Below are 20,908 nucleotides of genomic sequence, written 5' to 3'. Positions count from 1 at the left end.
TGACTCCCAGGGAACAAAGACATGACAGAAACAAAAAAGCTCCAAGAGGGCAATATTTCACAAGACTTACTTAATGCAAACATCATAAATTCTGCTTAAAAATTGAATGTCATATTTTTAATTGGGTGCAGCATTTACACTGCATGACCGAGGGTTGATGGATAATTTTTTTTTACTAATGAACAAGCTGGCAAATCATTGTTCATCTGATGACTCAACGTAAGCAGTACCGTCTCCAAAGAGCTGGAGGATGGCGAGGTCCACCTGTCTCTTCCAACCCGAGTCTTTCTGAATGGCGATGCCATAGCCGGTGGAAGCGAACACTTTTCCAGAGCCAATGGTGACCAGCTTACAGCCCTCATCTCTGCCCGCCATGTAATTCAGCACGGCGGCATCGTAAATGAAGGCATCCAGCTTGCTGTTATTTAAAACAGAACAAGCATTCAGAACCTAATATTGCTAATATTTTAATTAATGACTAATCAGAAAAGTGCCTCAGGTGGTTTCCCACACTCACCCTGTTTTCAGACTGTACAGCGCTTCATCCACATTGCGCTGGTGGAATTTGACCATGTAGGAGTGCATCTCTCTGTAGTTATTGCGGATATTTCTCTCAGTGCTGCCATTTGGCACCGTCCCAAAGCGAAATGGTGGGGAGAAGTCATTGGGTCTCTGAAACTGAAGACAAAGAAATGGCACAAGAGTGAGTGAATAGACAGACTGACCAGAAAACAGAATTTATATATTTTCTGTACCTAAAAAAGTACAGTTGTATCTTCTATTGAAGCACCTTTTTGTCGCTGAGGCCTGACACCTGGTCCACGTACTCTTCCTGAATCATAAATGCGGCCAGGTTAGCAGTATAGCTGGCCAAGAAAATCACAGCAAAGAAGGCCCAAACAGACACCATAATCTTGCTGGTGGTTCCTCTGGGGTTTTGCACTGGGACAGAATTATTGAAGACCAAACCCCAGAGCAACCAGATGGCCTTTCCAATGGTGAACGATGGACCTCCGGCCTCTGAGAGCACAGAAACACAACATAAGTGACTCCATCACACTCGCTTAACACCAGAGAATATATCTAAATTACAACCTATGCTCTCAATATCAAATGCAGAAACGTTAATTAATGTGTCCATGACCTCAATATTATTACTATTAAGTTAGAGTATTGTAATGCTTTATTGGGTGGTTGTTCTGCACGCTTAGTAAACAAACTACAGCTATTCCAAAATGCAGCAGCAAGAGTTCTTACTAGAACCAGGAAGTATGACCATATTAGCCCGGTCCTGTCCACACTGCACTGGCTCCCTATCAAACATCGTATAGATTTTAAAATATTGCTTATTACTTATAAAGCCCTGAATGGTTTAGCACCTCAGTATTTGAATGAGCTCCTTTTACATTATACTCCTCTACGTCCGCTACGTTCTCAAAACTCAGGCAATTTGATAATACCTAGAATATCAAAATCAACTGCGGGCGGCAGATCCTTTTCCTATTTGGCGCCTAAACTCTGGAATAACCTACCTAACATTGTTCGGGAGGCAGACACACTCTTGCAGTTTAAATCTAGATTAAAGACCCATCTCTTTAACCTGGCTTACACATAACATACTAATATGCTTTTAATATCCAAATCCGTTTAAGGATTTTTATGCTGCATTAATTAGGTAAACCGGAAGCGGAAACACTTCACATAACACCCGATGTACTTGCTACGTCATTAGAAGAATGGCATCTACGCTAATATTAGTCTGTTTCTCTCTTGTTCTGAGGTCACCGTAGCCACCAGATCCAGTCTGTGTCCAGATCAGATCAGGGACGTGAGTCCTTCTTGATGAGTGTTAAGGAGCAATTTAGTAGCTGGAGATCCAGGTCAGCAGGGAAAAACAACACTGAATGCAACTCACCTTACACACCCTGTATCTTCTGTTGCTGATGGTATATCTCTATGATATTTTGGGTCAGATTAATTTGTCATTTGGAGAACCGAGTCAAATTAGACTAATGCCAACATGACAAGAGTTTTAAAGTGGTTCGCAAAATATAGTGCTCCACAAGAACCCTCTTATAACGTTTGGTAACACAACATTCACCAGCAATCACCACCAATCAATTTCACCAGTTTTGTAATGAGAATCGCTTATAAATCTGTAACCAACTGTGTTTTGTGCCAAAAAAAAAGTATCTATATTTTAAATACTTGTGTAAATACTTAACAGCTAACATGAGCTTTTAAAAATTAATTTAAATTCCGAACACAATTTTTTAAGAAAAAATAATGGACAGGCGGTGTGACATGAACCATGAGCAAAAGTACAGAAGAACTGCATGATACTAAAGTTCTTAAAATTACAATCAATAATGAATGATTCCCAGGAAATAGCTTCAGAATTTGTCAGCAAAGCTCCCCCCGATGAGCTCATGTGTGCAGATGTGGAAGCACTCATGTTGTTCTGTACCTCTGCCATCGATGAGACGGCGATTGTAGCCAACGGGACTGAAGTATTCGAACACGAACACTGCAATGGCACAAACCAGCAGTAGCATAACGAACATCATGATCCAGACATCAGCACTGAATGGCTCTGCGGACGGAGAACAGACACACTTCACATGCCGGCAGATACAGGACAGCAGAGATAAACAGATTGAAGAAGAAGAATGTCTCACCGAGGAACGCAGATGGAGACACGGTGCCGTTGCTCCGTGAGACCATGACGCTTATGCCTGTCTCAATGAAGGGCACAGAGAAATCGATGACCTCTGACCTCTCCTCATTGATGGTCAGCGAGCCAACGGCCATGTGAGCATTCTTCAGCACCACCTGCAGACAGGCAGACAGGTGAGAGACAGGCAGACAGGTGAGAGACAGACAGACAGGTGAGAGACAGACAGACAGGTGAGAGACAGACAGACAGGTGAGAGACAGACAGACAGGTGAGAGACAGGCAGACAGGTGAGAGACAGACAGACAGGTGAGAGACAGGCAGACAGGTGAGAGACAGACAGACAGGTGAGAGACAGACAGACAGGTGAGAGACAGACAGACAGGTGAGAGACAGGCAGACAGGTGAGAGACAGACAGACAGGTTAGAGACAGACAGACAGGTGAGAGACAGGCAGGCAGGTGAGAGACAGACAGACAGGTGAGAGACAGGCAGACAGGTGAGAGACAGACAAGTGAGAGACAGGCAGACAGGTGAGAGACAGGCAGACAGGTGAGAGACAGACAAGTGAGAGACAGGCAGACAGGTGAGAGACAGACAGACAGGTTAGAGACAGACAGACAGGTTAGAGACAGACAGGTGAGAGACAGGCAGACAGGTGAGAGACAGACAGACAGGTGAGAGACAGACAAGTGAGAGACAGGCAGACAGGTGAGAGACAGGCAGACAGGTGAGAGACAGACAAGTGAGAGACAGGCAGACAGGTGAGAGACAGACAGACAGGTGAGAGACAGACAAGTGAGAGACAGGCAGACAGGTGAGAGACAGGCAGACAGGTGAGAGACAGACAAGTGAGAGACAGGCAGACAGGTGAGAGACAGACAGACAGGTGAGAGACAGACAAGTGAGAGACAGGCAGACAGGTGAGAGACAGACAGACAGGTGAGAGACAGGCAGACAGGTGAGAGACAGACAGACAGGTGAGAGACAGGCAGACAGGTGAGAGACAGGCAGACAGGTGAGAGACAGGCAGACAGGTGAGAGACAGACAGACAGGTGAGAGACAGACAGGTGAGAGACAGGCAGACAGGTGAGAGACAGACAAGTGAGAGACAGGCAGACAGGTGAGAGACAGGCAGACAGGTGAGAGACAGACAAGTGAGAGACAGGCAGACAGGTGAGAGACAGACAGACAGGTGAGAGACAGACAAGTGAGAGACAGGCAGACAGGTGAGAGACAGACAGACAGGTGAGAGACAGGCAGACAGGTGAGAGACAAACAAGTGAGAGACAGGCAGACAGGTGAGAGACAGGCAGACAGGTGAGAGACAGACAAGTGAGAGACAGGCAGACAGGTGAGAGACAGACAGACAGGTGAGAGACAGACAAGTGAGAGACAGGCAGACAGGTGAGAGACAGGCAGACAGGTGAGAGACAAACAGACAGGTGAGAGACAGGCAGACAGGTGAGAGACAGGCAGACAGGTGAGAGACAGACAAGTGAGAGACAGGCAGACAGGTGAGAGACAGACAGACAGGTGAGAGACAGACAAGTGAGAGACAGGCAGACAAGTGAGAGACAGACAAGTGAGAGACAAACAGACAAGTGAGAGACAGGCAGACAGGTGAGAGACAGACAAGTGAGAGACAGGCAGACAGGTGAGAGACCGGCAGACAGGTTAGAGACAGGCAGACAGGTGAGAGACAGGCAGACAGGTGAGAGACAGACAGACAGGTGAGAGACAGACAGACAGGTGAGAGACAGGCAGACAGGTGAGAGACAGGCAGGCAGGTGAGAGACAGACAGACAGGTTAGAGACAGGAGACAGGTGAGAGACAGACAGACAGGTTAGAGACAGACAGACAGGTGAGAGACAGACAGACAGGTGAGAGACAGACAGACAGGTGAGAGACAGGCAGACAGGTGAGAGACAGGCAGACAGGTGAGAGACAGGCAGACAGGTGAGAGACAGACAGACAGGTGAGAGACAGGCAGACAGGTGAGAGACAGGCAGACAGGTGAGAGACAGGCAGACAGGTGAGAGACCGGCAGACAGGTTAGAGACAGGAGACAGGTGAGAGACAGACAGACAGGTTAGAGACAGACAGACAGGTGAGAGACAGACAGACAGGTGAGAGACAGACAGACATACAGTATCCAAAATATCAACAGTTGTCAAATATCTAGCAGTTAATCAGCCACCTCTACATTTGAACACTATGAAAAATATCATATCAATACAGTTCAAGCATGTTTGGAGAGGCAGGTTAGCTTCATTCCCAGCATTCATAGCTGCATTGTGTTGAAATGAGGACAGATATAGAGACGTGAACAGCAGATATGATGAGAGATTCTAGATCAACAACAAACAGTGAGTGGCTCTCTCTCTCTCTCTCTCTCTCTGTCTGTCTGTCTGTCACTCTCTCTGTTGGTAATTTTAGCTCTAAATACCTGAACTGGGGCACAACAGAGTGTGAGTGAGTGTGTGAGTGAGTGTGTGTGTGTGTGTATGTGTGTGTGTGTCTTACGATGGGATGTCATTGTGAGAAATGTAGATTGAAACCATGCACAGCTGTCTAAATGAAGGACACTTGCATACTCCATAAAGACTTTGATCGACTAGCACAAACACACACAAACCCTCACAGACAATGTTCCTGACTTCTTTTGTAAAGATAGGAGCCATACCTCTCCCACCATCCCGTTCCACGTGCCGTTGATCTTCTTGCCGTGTTTGCCGTTGGTGACCAGATAAAGGTCGTAGGTGAACTTCACAGACTTGGCAATCTTCTTCAGGATGTCGATACAGAAGCCTTTACAGCAGCGCTTGATGTAGATGCCAGAATCCCCCGTCTGATTCCTGACAGACAGACAGATCAAGACAGATCAAGCGTTTGTGATCAGATCAGTGACACACAGATGGAGCTCATCAGAAACCATGACGTTAATATGAAGTTAATACCAGGTGGAAATGCTGTAAGTGTATTGACTGAACGCTTGTGATGGGATCCCGAGAATGTGCTTCAGGAGAGAATGAGTGTGTGTGTGTGTGTGTGTGCTTACAGTATTTTGAGCTGCTTTCGGCAGGGAACCGTGTTCCTCATGCAGGTGCCGCTGAGTGGATCCACGTCCTCCACCATCACGAACGGAGCCTCCTCCAGCGTCACAATGGACAGATGATCATCCTCTCGGCTCTCTGTCCCAGAGTAGAGCTCGAACCGTGGCCACACGTGAAACTTCATCGACAGAGAACCGTTCTCCCACTTACCCACCTGCACACACACACACACAGTTCGATATCTTACACTAAAGTACTTCATAACAATAAACTCATGAGCATCTGCTGGTCGTTCACATTCACAAACTCTCACAGAGTCCCAGAATCACGTCTCTTACTCTGTCCCACTGTCTGTCCTTGTTCAGCAGGATGATCACCAGTTTGGGGTGCATCTGATAGCCGTCCTCACTGAAGGAGAGATTCCGGCCCTCGAAGGTCACGTTCATCAGATACCTGAGAAACACACCACACACACACACACACACACGCCTACTGCTGACACACTGCTGCCAAATAATGCCACCAAAACAATAATAAATAAAGCTACTAAGATGAAACGGTAATATTAGGAATAACACTAGAAAAACATTACTAATGATGAATGAAATAAATATTAAATATAATAATTTAAAAAGGGAAAAAGATAAGAAAAGTGTGTGAGTGTGTGAGTGTGTGTGTGTGTCACCTGTGCACTTCGTTGTGGTTTCCTGTGATGGGGCTCTTCCTGTCAGGGGCCCCGTGGCACTCAGACCTCAGGAGCATGTCCGGCCCGCGGTCCATCATCATGGTGGAGGTGGCTGATGCGATCACAGCTACACCGTCACGCACGCGCGCCTCCAGCCCATAATCCCACTCGTCATACGACACTGAGATCATGCCTGCACAGACGGACCGCCGCTTTATCAGGGATATTACAGGTCAACCAAACTAAAACCAGAAAACATCTAATAAACTTCAACTGAAATGAATAAAATAAAAAACGAACTGAATGTTAGCTTGTTTCCAAAGCAACATTTGTCAATTTCATGTAGTTCAATTTGATGTACTAAAAGCTAAAACTGAAACAAAATGAATAAAAGCAACAATCATCTTAAAACACAGAAAATGAGAACTGAATATCAGTCCAGATATGAATAAACTGTGTGTCACCTGTGGGGAACTCGGCCGGGATGTGGTCAGCGTCACCGGCCACCAGAGACGGGGCGATCCAGGTGTAACCGTAGCCCGTCAGCCCCACGGAGTGTGCCACCTGGAAGATGATGTTGGCCTCCTCTTTGGTGGAGTAGAGCAGGATGACGGGACTCTGCAGCTTCTTCAGCTGGTTCTGGATCTTAGCGTCTCCGTCGTCCACAGACATGTCCAGCAGCAGCACCTCCTCCAGCTCCCAGCCGACAAAACTGTTCTCGATGGTGCTGCGGATCTGTGGCGACCGCACGAGAGAGCGTCACACACACACACACACACCATCACAACACTCAACGCAGCATTTACCTTAGTAACAAAGTCCTGGTAGCCGGGGTAGTAAGTGGTGACGATGGAGAAGATGTACCAGTCGTACTCCTCCATGATGTTGAGCATGACGGACGCCTGCTGCTCGATGGAGGGTCCGAACTGAAAGAACATGGAGTTATCGTCCTGCGGAAAGACACACAGGAGTGTGAGTGTGTGAAACACATGAATGTTTATATCTTCACTGAATGTAACTCTATTATTGTCCAGCACTAATCAGCTAAATGACTTATATTATAAACATTAACATCACGATTGACTGCAAAACTTCTTTGAAACAGTGAGTATGTGGGAAAAAAGTGAAAGTCAAAAATATTTGCAAAGTATGGTGACCCATACTCTGAACTGGTGCATAAACCCATCCAAGTGCACACACACACACACCTGGAGCAGTGAACACACACACACACCTGGAGCAGTGAACACACACACACCTGGAGCAGTGAACACACACACACACCTGGAGCAGTGAACACACACACACCCAGAGCAGTGAACACACACACACACACACACCTGGAGCAGTGAACACACACACACCCAGAGCAGTGAACACACACACACACCCGGAGCAGTGAACACACACACACCCCAAGCAGTGAACACACACACACACATCCGGAGCAGTGAACACACACACACCCGGAGCAGTGAACACACACACACCCCAAGCAGTGAACACACACACACACACACACACACACCCGGAGCAGTGAACACACACACACCCCAAGCAGTGAACACACACACACCTGGAGTAATGAACACACACACACACACCGTTGAGAGTTTGGGATCAGAATGATTTATTATGTTTTTTTTTTGTTGTTGTTTATTTTTATTTATTTTTTACAGGAGTTTACTCATCAAAACTGCATTTATTTGATCAAATATACAGGAAAAAAGTGAAATATTATTATGAAGTAAAACAACATTTTTTATTTTAATATACATTAAAATCTATTTTATTTCTGTGATTTTCAGCATCATTCCTCCAGTCTTCAGTGTCACATGATCTTCAGAAATCCTTATAATATTATAATTTATTATCAGAGTTGTGCTGCTGAAACCGATACTTCTTTCAGGATTCTTTGATAAATGAAAAGATAAAAAGAAGAGCATTTATTTAAAATAGAAGTATTTTCTAACAATAAACACTAGAGTTCAATAGTTTGTGGTCAGTAAAATGTATTCTTTCTTTTAAAAAAAAGTAGAACTCTTTTAGGATGTATTGTTGATTGTTATGATTCAGATCGGCACTTCGGAGCCTGTTCGCGACTCGGTTGATTCAGATCGGCACTTCGGAGCATGTTCTCGACTCGGTTGATTCAGATCGGCACTTCGGAGCCTGTTCGTGACTCCGATGATTCAGATCGAGACTCCGGAGACTGTTTGTGATTTTTTTAAATTCAGATCTGGACATCGAAGCAGGAAGTGTTTGTCAAACAGTTCATTATAATGAATATTTGGAGCTGAGGCTTTTTTTTAGCCTGTCGATTTGATTTTTAAATGATTTCAATGACTTTTGGAAGTTGCATGTGTTGTGTTTTATGAATTGTGGATGGATTAATCAACTGAGAAATAAAGTTGAACAGAAATTATCATGAACTCTTAAAGATGATGATGATAAAATTATATCTAAGTATGAACTAACTTGCGCAATACAGTAAATATTCTTACTCTACCCTAAATCAGTGAAAAAATGTTTGGCTCAGTTTACAGAAAAGTGTACGTCACACATCCTTTCATTATGATGCAACATTGTTTCCTCTTCAGGTGAGTATTTAACATCTTTATTATTGTGGGGATTAGTGTGTAAGTGCTACACACCAGTGTTGTAGTCAAGTCACCAACTGTCGAGTCCAAGTCGAGTCTCGAGTCTCAGTGTTCGAGTCCGAGTCCAAGTCCGAGTCACCAAAGAAGAGTCCGAGTTGAGTCCAAGTCCAGTCACCATTACCAGAGTTCGAGTCCGAGTCGAGTCTCGAGTCCCGTATTGGATTTTTTTTTTTTCAAGTACTCCATCCCTGACACACACACAAACCCGGAGCAGTGAACACACACATACACACACACACCTGAAGCAGTGAACACACACACACCCGGAGCAGTGAACACACACACACACACACACACACCGTTCAGAGTTTGGGATCAGAATGATTTATTATGTTTTTTTTTGTTGTTGTTTATTTTTATTTATTTTTTACAGGAGTTTACTCATCAAAACTGCATTTATTTGATCAAATATACAGGAAAAAAGTGAAATATTATTATGAAGTAAAACAACATTTTTTATTTTAATATACATTAAAATCTATTTTATTTCTGTGATTTTCAGCATCATTCCTCCAGTCTTCAGTGTCACATGATCTTCAGAAATCCTTATAATATTATGATTTATTATCAGAGTTGTGCTGCTGAACTGTGATACTTCTTTCAGGATTCTTTGATAAATGAAAAGATAAAAAGAAGAGCATTTATTTAAAATAGAAGTATTTTCTAACAATAAACACTAGAGTTCAATAGTTTGTGGTCAGTAAAATGTTTTCTTTCTTTTTTAAAAAAAAAAAGAACTCTTTTAGGATGTATTGTTGATTGTTTTGATTCAGATCGGCACTTCGGAGCCTGTTCGCGACTCGGTTGATTCAGATCGGCACTTCGGAGCCTGTTCGCGACTCGGGTTGATTCAGATCGGCACTTCGGAGCCTGTTCGCGACTCGGTTGATTCAGATCGGCACTTCGGAGCCTGTTCGCGACTCGGTTGATTCAGATCGGCACTTCGGAGCCTGTTCGCGACTCGGTTGACTCAGATCGGCACTTCGGAGCCTGTTCGCGACTCGGTTGATTCAGATATCGGCACTTCGGAGCCTGTTCGCGACTCGGTTGATTCAGATCGGCACTTCGGAGCATGTTCTCGACTCGGTTGATTCAGATCGGCACTTCGGAGCGTGTTCGCGACTCGGTTGATTCAGATCGGCACTTCGGAGCCTGTTCGTGACTCCGATGATTCAGACCGAGACTCCGGAGACTTTTTTTGATTTTTTTAAATTCAGATCTGGACATCGAAGCAGGAAGTGTTTGTCAAACAGTTCATTATAATGAATATTTGGAGCTGAGACTTTTTTTTAACCTGTGGATTTGATTTTTAAATGATTTCAATGACTTTTGGAAGTTGCATGTGTTGTGTTTTATGAATTGTGGATCGATTAATCAACTGAGAAATAAAGTTGAACAGAAATTATCATGAACTCTTAAAGATGATGATGATAAAATTATATCTAAGTATGAACTAACTTGCGCAATACTGTAAATATTCTTACTCTACCCTAAATCAGTGAAAAAATGTTTGGCTCAGTTTACAGAAAAGTGTACGTCACACATCCTTTCATTATGATGCAACATTGTTTCCTCTTCAGATGAGTATTTAACATCTTTATTATTGTGGGGATTAGTGTGTAAGTGCTACACACCAGTGTTGTAGTCAAGTCACCAACTGTCGAGTCCAAGTCGAGTCTCGAGTCTCGAGTCTCAGTGTTCGAGTCCGAGTCCAAGTCCGAGTCACCAAAGAAGAGTCCGAGTTGAGTCCAAGTCCAGTCACCATTACCAGAGTTCGAGTCCGAGTCGAGTCTCGAGTCCGTATTGGATTTTTTTTTTTCAAGGTTTTATTTAAGTTTTTTGAGGAAACAATAGCAACCAACTGAGTTTGTAGGCATCGAAGTCCATTACATGAAGGAAACATCCTGAAATGTTTTCCTTAAAAAACATAATTTAAGAAAAAACGCCATAGATATCCTGGATGGCATTGGGAGGAGTAAATGATTAGGAAATTTTCATTTTTGTGTGAACTAATCCTTTAACACTGTACTACAGAAATACACTCGGCGAAAAAAAGAAACGTGCATATTACAATGAGTGTGAGTGTGTGTGTGTGTGTGTGTGTGTGTGTGTGTGTGTGAGAGAGAGAGAGAGAGAGAGAGAGAGAGAGAGAGTGTATGTGTGTGAGTGACCTTGTGATTTAGCGTGAGTGCGTTTGCATGTGAATGTGTGTGTGTGAGGGCACGCGCCTGGTCAGAAAGCAGCGTTTAACGATAAGGGCCGTTCAAATATCGCGTCTTTTGCACGCTCAAGTTCGTTATTTCCAATGTAGGCGCGCGGTATGCACGCTCATAATGGAAGCGTATGCGCACTCATAATGGAAGCATCCAGGCGCGTCCGCACCACATCGAGTTAAAAACAATTCAACTTTTCAGAATGCCGCAAGCGGACCGCGGGTCATGTGACAAGAACTAACCAATCAGCTTCACCCTTTCCCGCAAGTGCCCGAGCGCTTTGGAAAAAAGTAAAGTGAAAGTAAAGTGAGTGACGTCAGTGAGTGTGTTGTCAAGCAAAGAGAGCGAGCGGTAGCAGTGTCTGTGAGGGAAAAGAATAGATCCCGGCCAGTCTTGGGCACAAAACATTTTTTTATAAAATTTTTAGTCAAAAACAACGTGATGAATGCTCAAGTCCGATTTTATATCCTCGAGTCCGAGTCCAAGTATGAGTCATCAGTCCACGAGTCCAAGTCGAGTCACGAGTCCAGAGAATGGAGTCTCGAGTCGGACTCGAGTCCAAAGAATAGTGACTCGAGTACTCCATCCCTGACACACACACACACCCGGAGCAGTGAACACACACACACCCGGAGCAGTGAACACACACCCGGATCAGTGAACACACACACACACACACACACCTGGAGCAGTGAACACACACACAACCCCAGAGCAGTGAACACACACACAACCCCAGAGCAGTGAACACACACACACACCTGGAGCAGTGAACACACACACACACACACACACACACCCGGAGCAGTGAACACACACACACACACGGAGCAGTGAACACACACACACACCCAGAGCAGTGAACACACACACACCCGGAGCAGTGAACACACACACACTCACCCGGAGCAGTGAACACACACACACACACACACACACCTGGAGCAGTGAACACACAGACACACACACACACACACACACACACACACCTGGAGCAGTGAACACACACACACACACACCTGGAGCAGTGAACACACACACACACACACACCTGGAGCAGTGAACACACACACACACACACACACACACACCTGGAGCAGTGAACACACACACACCTGGAGCAGTGAACACACACACACATGGAGCAGTGAACACACACACACCTGGAGCAGTGAACACACACACACACACACACACACACCTGGAGCAGTGAACACACACACACACACACACACCTGGAGCAGTGAACACACACACACACACACACACACACACACACACACACACACACCTGGAGCAGTGAACACACACACACACACCTGGAGCAGTGAACACACACACACCTGGAGCAGTGAACACACACACACACCTGGAGCAGTGAACACACACACACCCAGAGCAGTGAACACACACACACACACCTGGAGCAGTGAACACACACACACACACACACACACACACACACACACACACACCTGGAGCAGTGAACACACACACACACACACACACACACCTGGAGCAGTGAACACACACACACCTGGAGCAGTGAACACACACACACACCTGGAGCAGTGAACACACACACCTGGAGCAGTGAACACACACACCTGGAGCAGTGAACACACACACACCTGGAGCAGTGAACACACACACCTGGAGCAGTGAACACACACACACCTGGAGCAGTGAACACACACACCTGGAGCAGTGAACACACACACCTGGAGCAGTGAACACACACACACCTGGAGCAGTGAACACACACACACACACACACACACACACCTGGAGCAGTGAACACACACACACACACACACACCTGGAGCAGTGAACACACACACACACACACCTGGAGCAGTGAACACACACACACACACACCTGGAGCAGTGAACACACACACACACACACACCTGGAGCAGTGAACACACACACACACACACACACACCTGGAGCAGTGAACACACACACACCCGGAGCAGTGAACACACACACACACACCTGGAGCAGTGAACACACACACACCTGGAGCAGTGAACACACACACCTGGAGCAGTGAACACACACACACCTGGAGCAGTGAACACACACACACCTGGAGCAGTGAACACACACACACACCTGGAGCAGTGAACACACACACACCTGGAGCAGTGAACACACACACCTGGAGCAGTGAACACACACACACACCTGGAGCAGTGAACACACATACACCCGGAGCAGTGAACACACACACACCTGGAGCAGTGAACACACACACACCTGGAGCAGTGAACACACACACACACCTGGAGCAGTGAACACACACACACCTGGAGCAGTGAACACACACACACCTGGAGCAGTGAACACACACACACCTGGAGCAGTGAACACACACACACACCTGGAGCAGTGAACACACACACACCTGGAGCAGTGAACACACACACCTGGAGCAGTGAACACACACATACACCTGGAGCAGTGAACACACATACACCCGGAGCAGTGAACACACACACACACCTGGAGCAGTGAACACACACACACCTGGAGCAGTGAACACACACACACACCTGGAGCAGTGAACACACATACACCTGGAGCAGTGAACACACACACACACCTGGAGCAGTGAACACACATACACCCGGAGCAGTGAACACACACACCTGGAGCAGTGAACACACACACACCTGGAGCAGTGAACACACACACCTGGAGCAGTGAACACACACACACCTGGAGCAGTGAACACACACACACCTGGAGCAGTGAACACACACACACACCTGGAGCAGTGAACACACACACACACACACACACACACACACACACACACACCTGGAGCAGTGAACACACACACACCTGGAGCAGTGAACACACACACACCTGGAGCAGTGAACACACACACACCCGGAGCAGTGAACACACACACACCTGGAGCAGTGAACACACACACAACTGGAGCAGTGAACACACACACACCCGGAGCAGTGAACACACACACACCTGGAGCAGTGAACACACACACATCTTTCTCTCGTGTTTTGTGCCGTTATGTCACATATTGTGGATCCTCTAATTAAACTCATGCACATGTAATTAGTCCTTACAGCTTAATCCGATCTGACCTCATTCTAGCGCTCATTTCTAATTAAATATTTGGCTCTTTTAAACAAGACCATTAGAGACGCTATTAGTGCTAAACAGGACCATCACAGAGAAACTACATGAGACTCACAGCCACACTGCTGGTCTAACATCACCATGCTAAAATAGTCCATAATCCATAATAACATGTTAAAAACGTGTTCTGGTCTGAATCAGAAGAGAAATCTGTTTACAAGCCAAAACAGCTGGACTTTTCCACTGGAGGAAGTGTTATTATGGATTATAGAATCATCTTAATTCTGGATGTGTTTCATCTTTGTCTTCTCCAGATGTTCACTGATGAACTGGAGTGCTGTGGATTATTGTGATGTTTTTATCAGCTGTTTGGACTCTCATTCTGACGGCACCCATTCACTGCAGATCATCCATTGATGAGACACTGATACTTCTCACTCAATTCCTCATACTTTCTGGTTTCAGGTCAAAATGAAGCTCAAATCCGTTCAGTCTTTCTGAAATATCAAAAGTAGACGTTCTCATCTGAAGTACTGCTACTATGTGGCTAGCTGTCCTCATGCACAAGAACATGATCAACTACAGCGCTGTGTATTTCATCAGGAATAATGACCTTTCACCCCGCCCCTTCAGTTCTCTTTCCCCTCCTCTTCCTCTTTGTCTCCCACTAGGATTAATTCCCTAAGCACACCATCACCTGTGACCCTGAGAGTCTGAGCTGTGTCTTCAGTTCTGCTGCTCAATGTTCACTCATGGATAACCGTGTGCTATCTGAGCTCATATTCTGATTCTTCTGGTAATTATATTGTGTGTTTGTGTTTTCTGAAAAAAAAAAGGGGGAAACCTGTGCAGAAAGAGGGCTCTTTTGTGCCAATTTTTGCAGAACATTTTGAAGCTCAAAGTGGGCGGAGCCGGCTGTCAACAATTGAAAATGGACAAAGAGGCGGGAGCTGGGAGGAGCTGAGGTGACTGGTTGCTGAAACCACACCCACCAATCTATGGGACCAATCTACCAACCAGAAGATCACTTCCTTGTGTTTTAACGCAGGGGCGGAGCTAGGGTTGGCCACCCTACTCTCAACTACAGTCAGAAGAGATGTTGTCAGGCCTTACGTCAGTAAAGATGATTTCTCCTGTCCTGTCAGCTGGTACACTGTGCTCGTAGCGTGTGCTCTTCAATTACACACACAAATACAATGTCACATGCTATATATCATTTCACAAATGAAACTACGAGCATGCATTATTGTAGTTATCATCAGTTAAGTCATGTATTACCAAAAAGGCGATTAAAGCTGCCGTAAAACTGCGCATGCAAGTACATGTTGTCTATGAGTCAGATTTAGGATCATGTCTCTGTCCTGGAGCAGCAGCACTGTCTCCCTCATCTAACACACATGGAACTCATCAGCTCATTACAGACACGGTCAGAGCTCAACATAAGGGTGAAGACGTTTGAGAAACTGGGATGTGTGTCAGATCCGTGTCATGTTCAGCAGCTCTTGAACAGCTAGAGTAAGCTCCTAAACAGATGTGTGATGACGTCTGCTCATCAAAGATCTACTTCTGTAGCCTTAAGGATCCCTCCATATTTAATTTAGGATTATTAATCATGATTAAAAAGTGTGATTCATTTCAGAAAAATATGTGTGAATAATTAGTTAATGTTTTAATCGATTGACAGCACTAGTTAATGTTCAATGTTATAAAATTGCATTGTTCTTCGGTGTGTTTTCACTAAATATCCAGTGTTTCTCAGACCTAAAGAACATGTGATCAAAATGAATTTGTAATGTAATTCATATATTTTTCACAATGCTCTTCTCTAGAGAGGTTTTTCTAGCTATGGGGTTTGTTCACTGACCGTGTTTCCTGAGGTGAATGTGATTATGTGATAATGTGATATTATTGATCTAGAGCGGTCTTACCAACATCTTCCGGCGGTTGAAGCACTGATTGATGGATTCTGTGATTGATGATTGATTTCAGTAAGTTTGTTCTGTTTTTTTCTGATGTTCATTTACATTACATTTACATCTAGTCATTTAGCAGATGCTTTTATCCAAAGCAACTAACAAGTGAGAACAAAAGAAGCAATCAAACTAACAAAAGAGCAATGATATAGTGCTAGAACAAGTCTCAGTTAGCACAACACAGTACACGTAACAAGGGCTTTTAAATAATATAATAAATAAAAAGACAACAGACAGAATAGAAAAAGAACAGAGCAAACTAGTGTTAGAGGTCTTTTTGCTTGTATTAATCGTATAATAAATGAAAAGTAAACAGAGAATACAAAATATTAGAAGCTTGTTTGCTGCTATAACTAGTAGTAAAGAGATCACTTCACTCCAGCATCTGACACCACACATTTGAGAGCCACAAGAACACATTTACTGACTGACTTTAGATATAAAAGTGTGTTAGAATTAGTGTGTGTGTGTGTGTGTGTCGGCATGTGTGTGTGTGTGTGTGTGTGTGTGTGTGTGTGTGTGTGAGCAGTATGTGTGTGTGTGTGTGTGAGAGAGAGATTGAGTGTGTGTGTGTGTGTGTGTGTGTGTGTGTTTGTATGCAGTGTGTGTGTGTGTGTGTGTGTGTGTGTGTGTGTGTGTGTGTGTGTGTGTGTTTGTATGCAGTGTGTGTGTGTGTGTGTGTGTTTGTATGCAGTGTGTGTGTGTGTGTGTGTGTTTGTATGCAGTGTGTGTGTGTGTGTGTGTGTGTGTGTGTGTGTGTGTGTGTTTGTATGCTGTGTGTGTGTGTGTGTGTGTGTGTGTGTGTTTGTATGCAGTGTGTGTGTGTGTGTGTGTGTGTGTGTGTGTGTTTGTATGCAGTGTGTGTGTGTGTGTGTGTGTGTGTGTGTGTAACAGATTGTGGCGTCCTGACAGCAGGCATCTTTGGCACAGAGCTCTGTGTAATTGACTGAGCACTACTCATACTCTCTCTCTCTCTCTCTCTCTCTCTCTCTCTCTCTCTCTCTCTCTCTCTCTGTCTCTCTCTGTCTCTCTCTCTGTTTCTCTCTCTGTTTCTCTCTCTGTCTCTCTCTCTGTCTCTCTCTGTCTCTCTCTCTGTCTCTCTCTCTGTTTCTCTCCAATGATCAGCAGACAGCAGGAACAACGAGCAGGACAGAGGAAGGACGAACAGAAGAAGAGACACAAAGAGGAGCAGTGTGACAGAGAAAGAGAAAAAAGAGAGAGAGAGGATGTTGTCTGAATGAGAAGTGGAGGCATTAGACCAGAGAGAACGAGCGAGAGCGAGACAGAGAGTCAGGAGGAGCTCTAAATATGCGTCCTAGTTCTGTGCTGTTTAAAGGGGAGCACACATGATAGAGTCACTATCTAAACCAGGCCACCGAGAGAGAGAGAGAGAGAGAGAGAGAGAGAGAGAGAAACAGGTGAGACTCTGCAGAAGGTCAGGCACTTAAAGGGATAGTTCACCCAAAACTTAACATTATGTCATTAATAACTCACCCTCATGTCGTTCCAAACCCGTGAGACCCCCGTTCATCTTCAGAACACAGTTTAAGATATTTTAGATTCAGTCAGAGAGCAAAACATCATCCGTGTTTGAGTAAATTACATCGAGTGCTTACACACAGCTTCAATGGAGGGACTGAGAGCTCTCGGACTAAATCTAAAATATCTTAAACTGTGTTCTGAAGATAAACGGAGGTCTTACTGGTTTGGAACGACATGAGGGTGAGTTATTAATGACATAATTTAGATTTTTGGGTGAACTAACCCTTTAAGGTCATCATGTTTGACCTCTGACCCCTCGGGCTGTCTATCTACTGTCAGTTCGGAAGTCTAGCAGCACATCTCAGACACCAGATCATGTTCATCAACCAGTCACAGAACTGGCGGCTCAGATCACATGCCTTCCATTTATTACTAAAAGAACACTTGAAGAACCTTTTCATTGCCACAGCAAAACTTCTAGCTTGACTAATCCAATTAAAAAATGATTAAGAACAGGTGAACAGTAATAAAATAAGAACAAATAAACTAACTAAATGCACAGATAAATACAACAGTACAAATTTAGAACACTATGAGAGCGAAAGCAGCGTGCAAGGACTGATTAAAGTTCTCTTTCATCTCTTCTTGCACTTGAATGGCTTAAAGTTGCTTGAATGTTTAAACTCGCAAAACTCAGAAACATCACTCTATGATTGATCAATTTTGCCGCTAATCCAGGAATCACGTGCATGTCGAACCATGGGGCCTGGTTTCAACCCTTAATCACAAGAAGAACCTACACAGAGACTCACCTTCACTAGCATTACCCTCCGTTTTATCTGGATTAACTGATTAACTGTATTACTGTATGAAGTAAATACACAAGTATCTATTTAATCTACAGAAGTTAAGAGCAGCGAGTGATTCTCTACTTTTCTTAAGTGGTAGAGCATTGTGTTACCAAGCGCAAGGTTGGGGGTTCAATTCCCCCGGGAGCACATGATAGGTAAAAACTGATAGACTGAATGCACTGTAAGTCGCTTTGGATAAAAGTGTCTGCTAAGTGCATAAACATAAGAAATTCACAGATCCGTTATATTGATTTCTTTACTGTTTTCTTGAGACGTTACTGACTTTAAGTGGATACTCGTCATTCTGACATTGTGTGTATTTGTGCTAGAAGACACAAAAGAGAACTCACTTCAGTACTTGTGTGCTGTCCAAACAACACTACCAGACAAGCATAAACCAGCACAAACCAGCATAAACCAGTGCAAGACATCATAAGACAGCATAAACCAGCATAAACCAGCATAAACCAATATAAACCAACATAAAACAGCATAAGCCAACATAAACCAGCACAAACCAGCTTAAACCAGTGCAAGACATCATAAGACAGCATAAACCAGCATAAACCAATATAAACCAACATAAGACAGCATAAGCCAACATAAACCAGCACAAACCAGCTTAAACCAGCACAAACCAGCAAGAACCAGCTTAAACCAGCACAAACCAGCAAGAACCAGCCTAAATCAACACAAACCAGCATAAACCAGCACAAACCAGCTTAAACCAGCCTGGACCTCTCAGTACAGAATCATTCCTCGTTCCTCATGACACTCCAAACCTGAATGAGTTTTAGAAGATATTTTGAAGAACACTGGGGTTCAGAGAGCACTGGACTGGACACTGAGACATTCCTCAAAATATCTTCTGCTGTTCCACTGCTGCTCTGAACGAGGAAATGATGACAGAACGATCATATTATGGGTGAATGATTCCTTTAATCAACATTGAGCTGTCTTCCTTTGAGCTGCTTCACAGCTAAAATTTGAGTTGTTTAATCATTTTCCAACCTAAATACTATTATTTGCATATAACAGCCTATATCTCTAGAAAAATAAACATATTGATCAAGACTTCAAATGAAAACATGTTGTAGTATTATAAAGTCTGCGACTGGAGTCGCTCAACCCTCTCAATTCTTCTTTTCATTGCTGTTAAATGATTCTCTACTTTCAGATTTATTTCACTAGTTCACGCTTGCGTATAATTAGCTGAGGTATGGTGTGCGTATTTGGCGTGCTGTCCGGGGAAGGGTCCGAGCTCGGGAATGGCCCGAACCTAGAGTACCCCCCCCCCCCTTCCCCGTCTATTTATAAAGTGAACTCGAAGTGAGGAGATGGGGTGGAGGAGGGATGCTGATAAACCGTCAATGGATAGAGGTAAGTCAGCGATATTTATACTGTGGGATTGATTATGGTGTATCTGACGCCCTCCTCCCGAATCTTATTAATAAATTACATATTGTGCTTTTCTCCATTTGAGCCCTTTCCTTTGTTTTGTGATTTGTTCATATTTCTTTTAAATGTCTTCTGTTTGTATGATGCATCTTTGCACTGAACTTAGTGCCCAGGTCCTCTGTAAAGCTGGCGGATTGACATTGTGAAGGTTGTGTGTTGTTTGCGCTGGGCAGGACGCGTGGGCCGAGCAGCGCTTCAGCTTCATCTTCGTCGGTGTGTTTAGCGGAGAGAGAGAGACGAGCGCGGTGTGATTTTGCAGTGTTTAGAGCTCGTGGGCACAGCTCTGACTCACAGCCATCTGACGGCGACTGGATCATTTTCTCTCAGTGTCTAACACTTCCAGCGGCTCATCATCATCCTCACACACACACACACACACAGTTTCCCATCATGCATCTCTGCAGAATGCATTAGCACACGTACCTTAGCAGCCATGATCATGGAGGAGCCTCCCTTCACTCCCAGGATGGGGATGTGTGTCTGCGCGGAGATGAAGTCCAGGATCTGTGCGATGGCCTCCTGGTCGGTGTCGTCTCCGAACACTACGCCCTGCAGCCAGTGCTCCATCATCAGGTCACAGATGCTCTTGATGATGCTCTTGGGGTCCGTCTCGTTCATGGTGACCATCTCAACACTGGGCGCCAGCGGCATGTGGCCAAAGTCATCTTTGTCACGCATGCCGGCGAGCGCCACCTCACTGGAGTTCCCCACCAGCACCACTGCGATGCTCAGGCCCTGCATC

General features: G+C 44.8%; 1 protein-coding gene across 3 annotated transcripts in view; it reads right to left on the bottom strand.

The window, feature by feature from the left end:
* LOC127956105 (glutamate receptor ionotropic, NMDA 2B-like) overlaps window positions 1-20,908 on the bottom strand; it is a 114,434-nt gene that overhangs the window by 5,115 nt on the left and 88,411 nt on the right. For all 3 annotated transcript variants that reach the window (XM_052553866.1, XM_052553864.1, XM_052553865.1), the window contains exons 4-15: window positions 20,590-20,908; window positions 7,224-7,367; window positions 6,882-7,152; window positions 6,418-6,610; window positions 6,071-6,185; window positions 5,738-5,946; window positions 5,363-5,534; window positions 2,679-2,832; window positions 2,468-2,593; window positions 791-1,020; window positions 518-678; window positions 231-418 (exon numbers count right to left, since the gene is read on the bottom strand). The exon at window positions 20,590-20,908 is cut by the window's right edge and continues 254 nt beyond it. In XM_052553866.1, coding sequence (XP_052409826.1) covers window positions 231-418; window positions 518-678; window positions 791-1,020; window positions 2,468-2,593; window positions 2,679-2,832; window positions 5,363-5,534; window positions 5,738-5,946; window positions 6,071-6,185; window positions 6,418-6,610; window positions 6,882-7,152; window positions 7,224-7,367; window positions 20,590-20,908 — 2,282 coding nt within the window. The remainder of the gene's footprint in view (window positions 1-230; window positions 419-517; window positions 679-790; window positions 1,021-2,467; window positions 2,594-2,678; window positions 2,833-5,362; window positions 5,535-5,737; window positions 5,947-6,070; window positions 6,186-6,417; window positions 6,611-6,881; window positions 7,153-7,223; window positions 7,368-20,589) is intronic.

This window comes from Carassius gibelio, chromosome A3 (assembly GCF_023724105.1).
Source record: "Carassius gibelio isolate Cgi1373 ecotype wild population from Czech Republic chromosome A3, carGib1.2-hapl.c, whole genome shotgun sequence".
NCBI classification, from domain to species: Eukaryota; Metazoa; Chordata; class Actinopteri; order Cypriniformes; family Cyprinidae; genus Carassius; species Carassius gibelio.
Note: the sequence above shows the minus strand (reverse complement) of the source record. Positions and strands in the feature narration are given on the sequence as shown.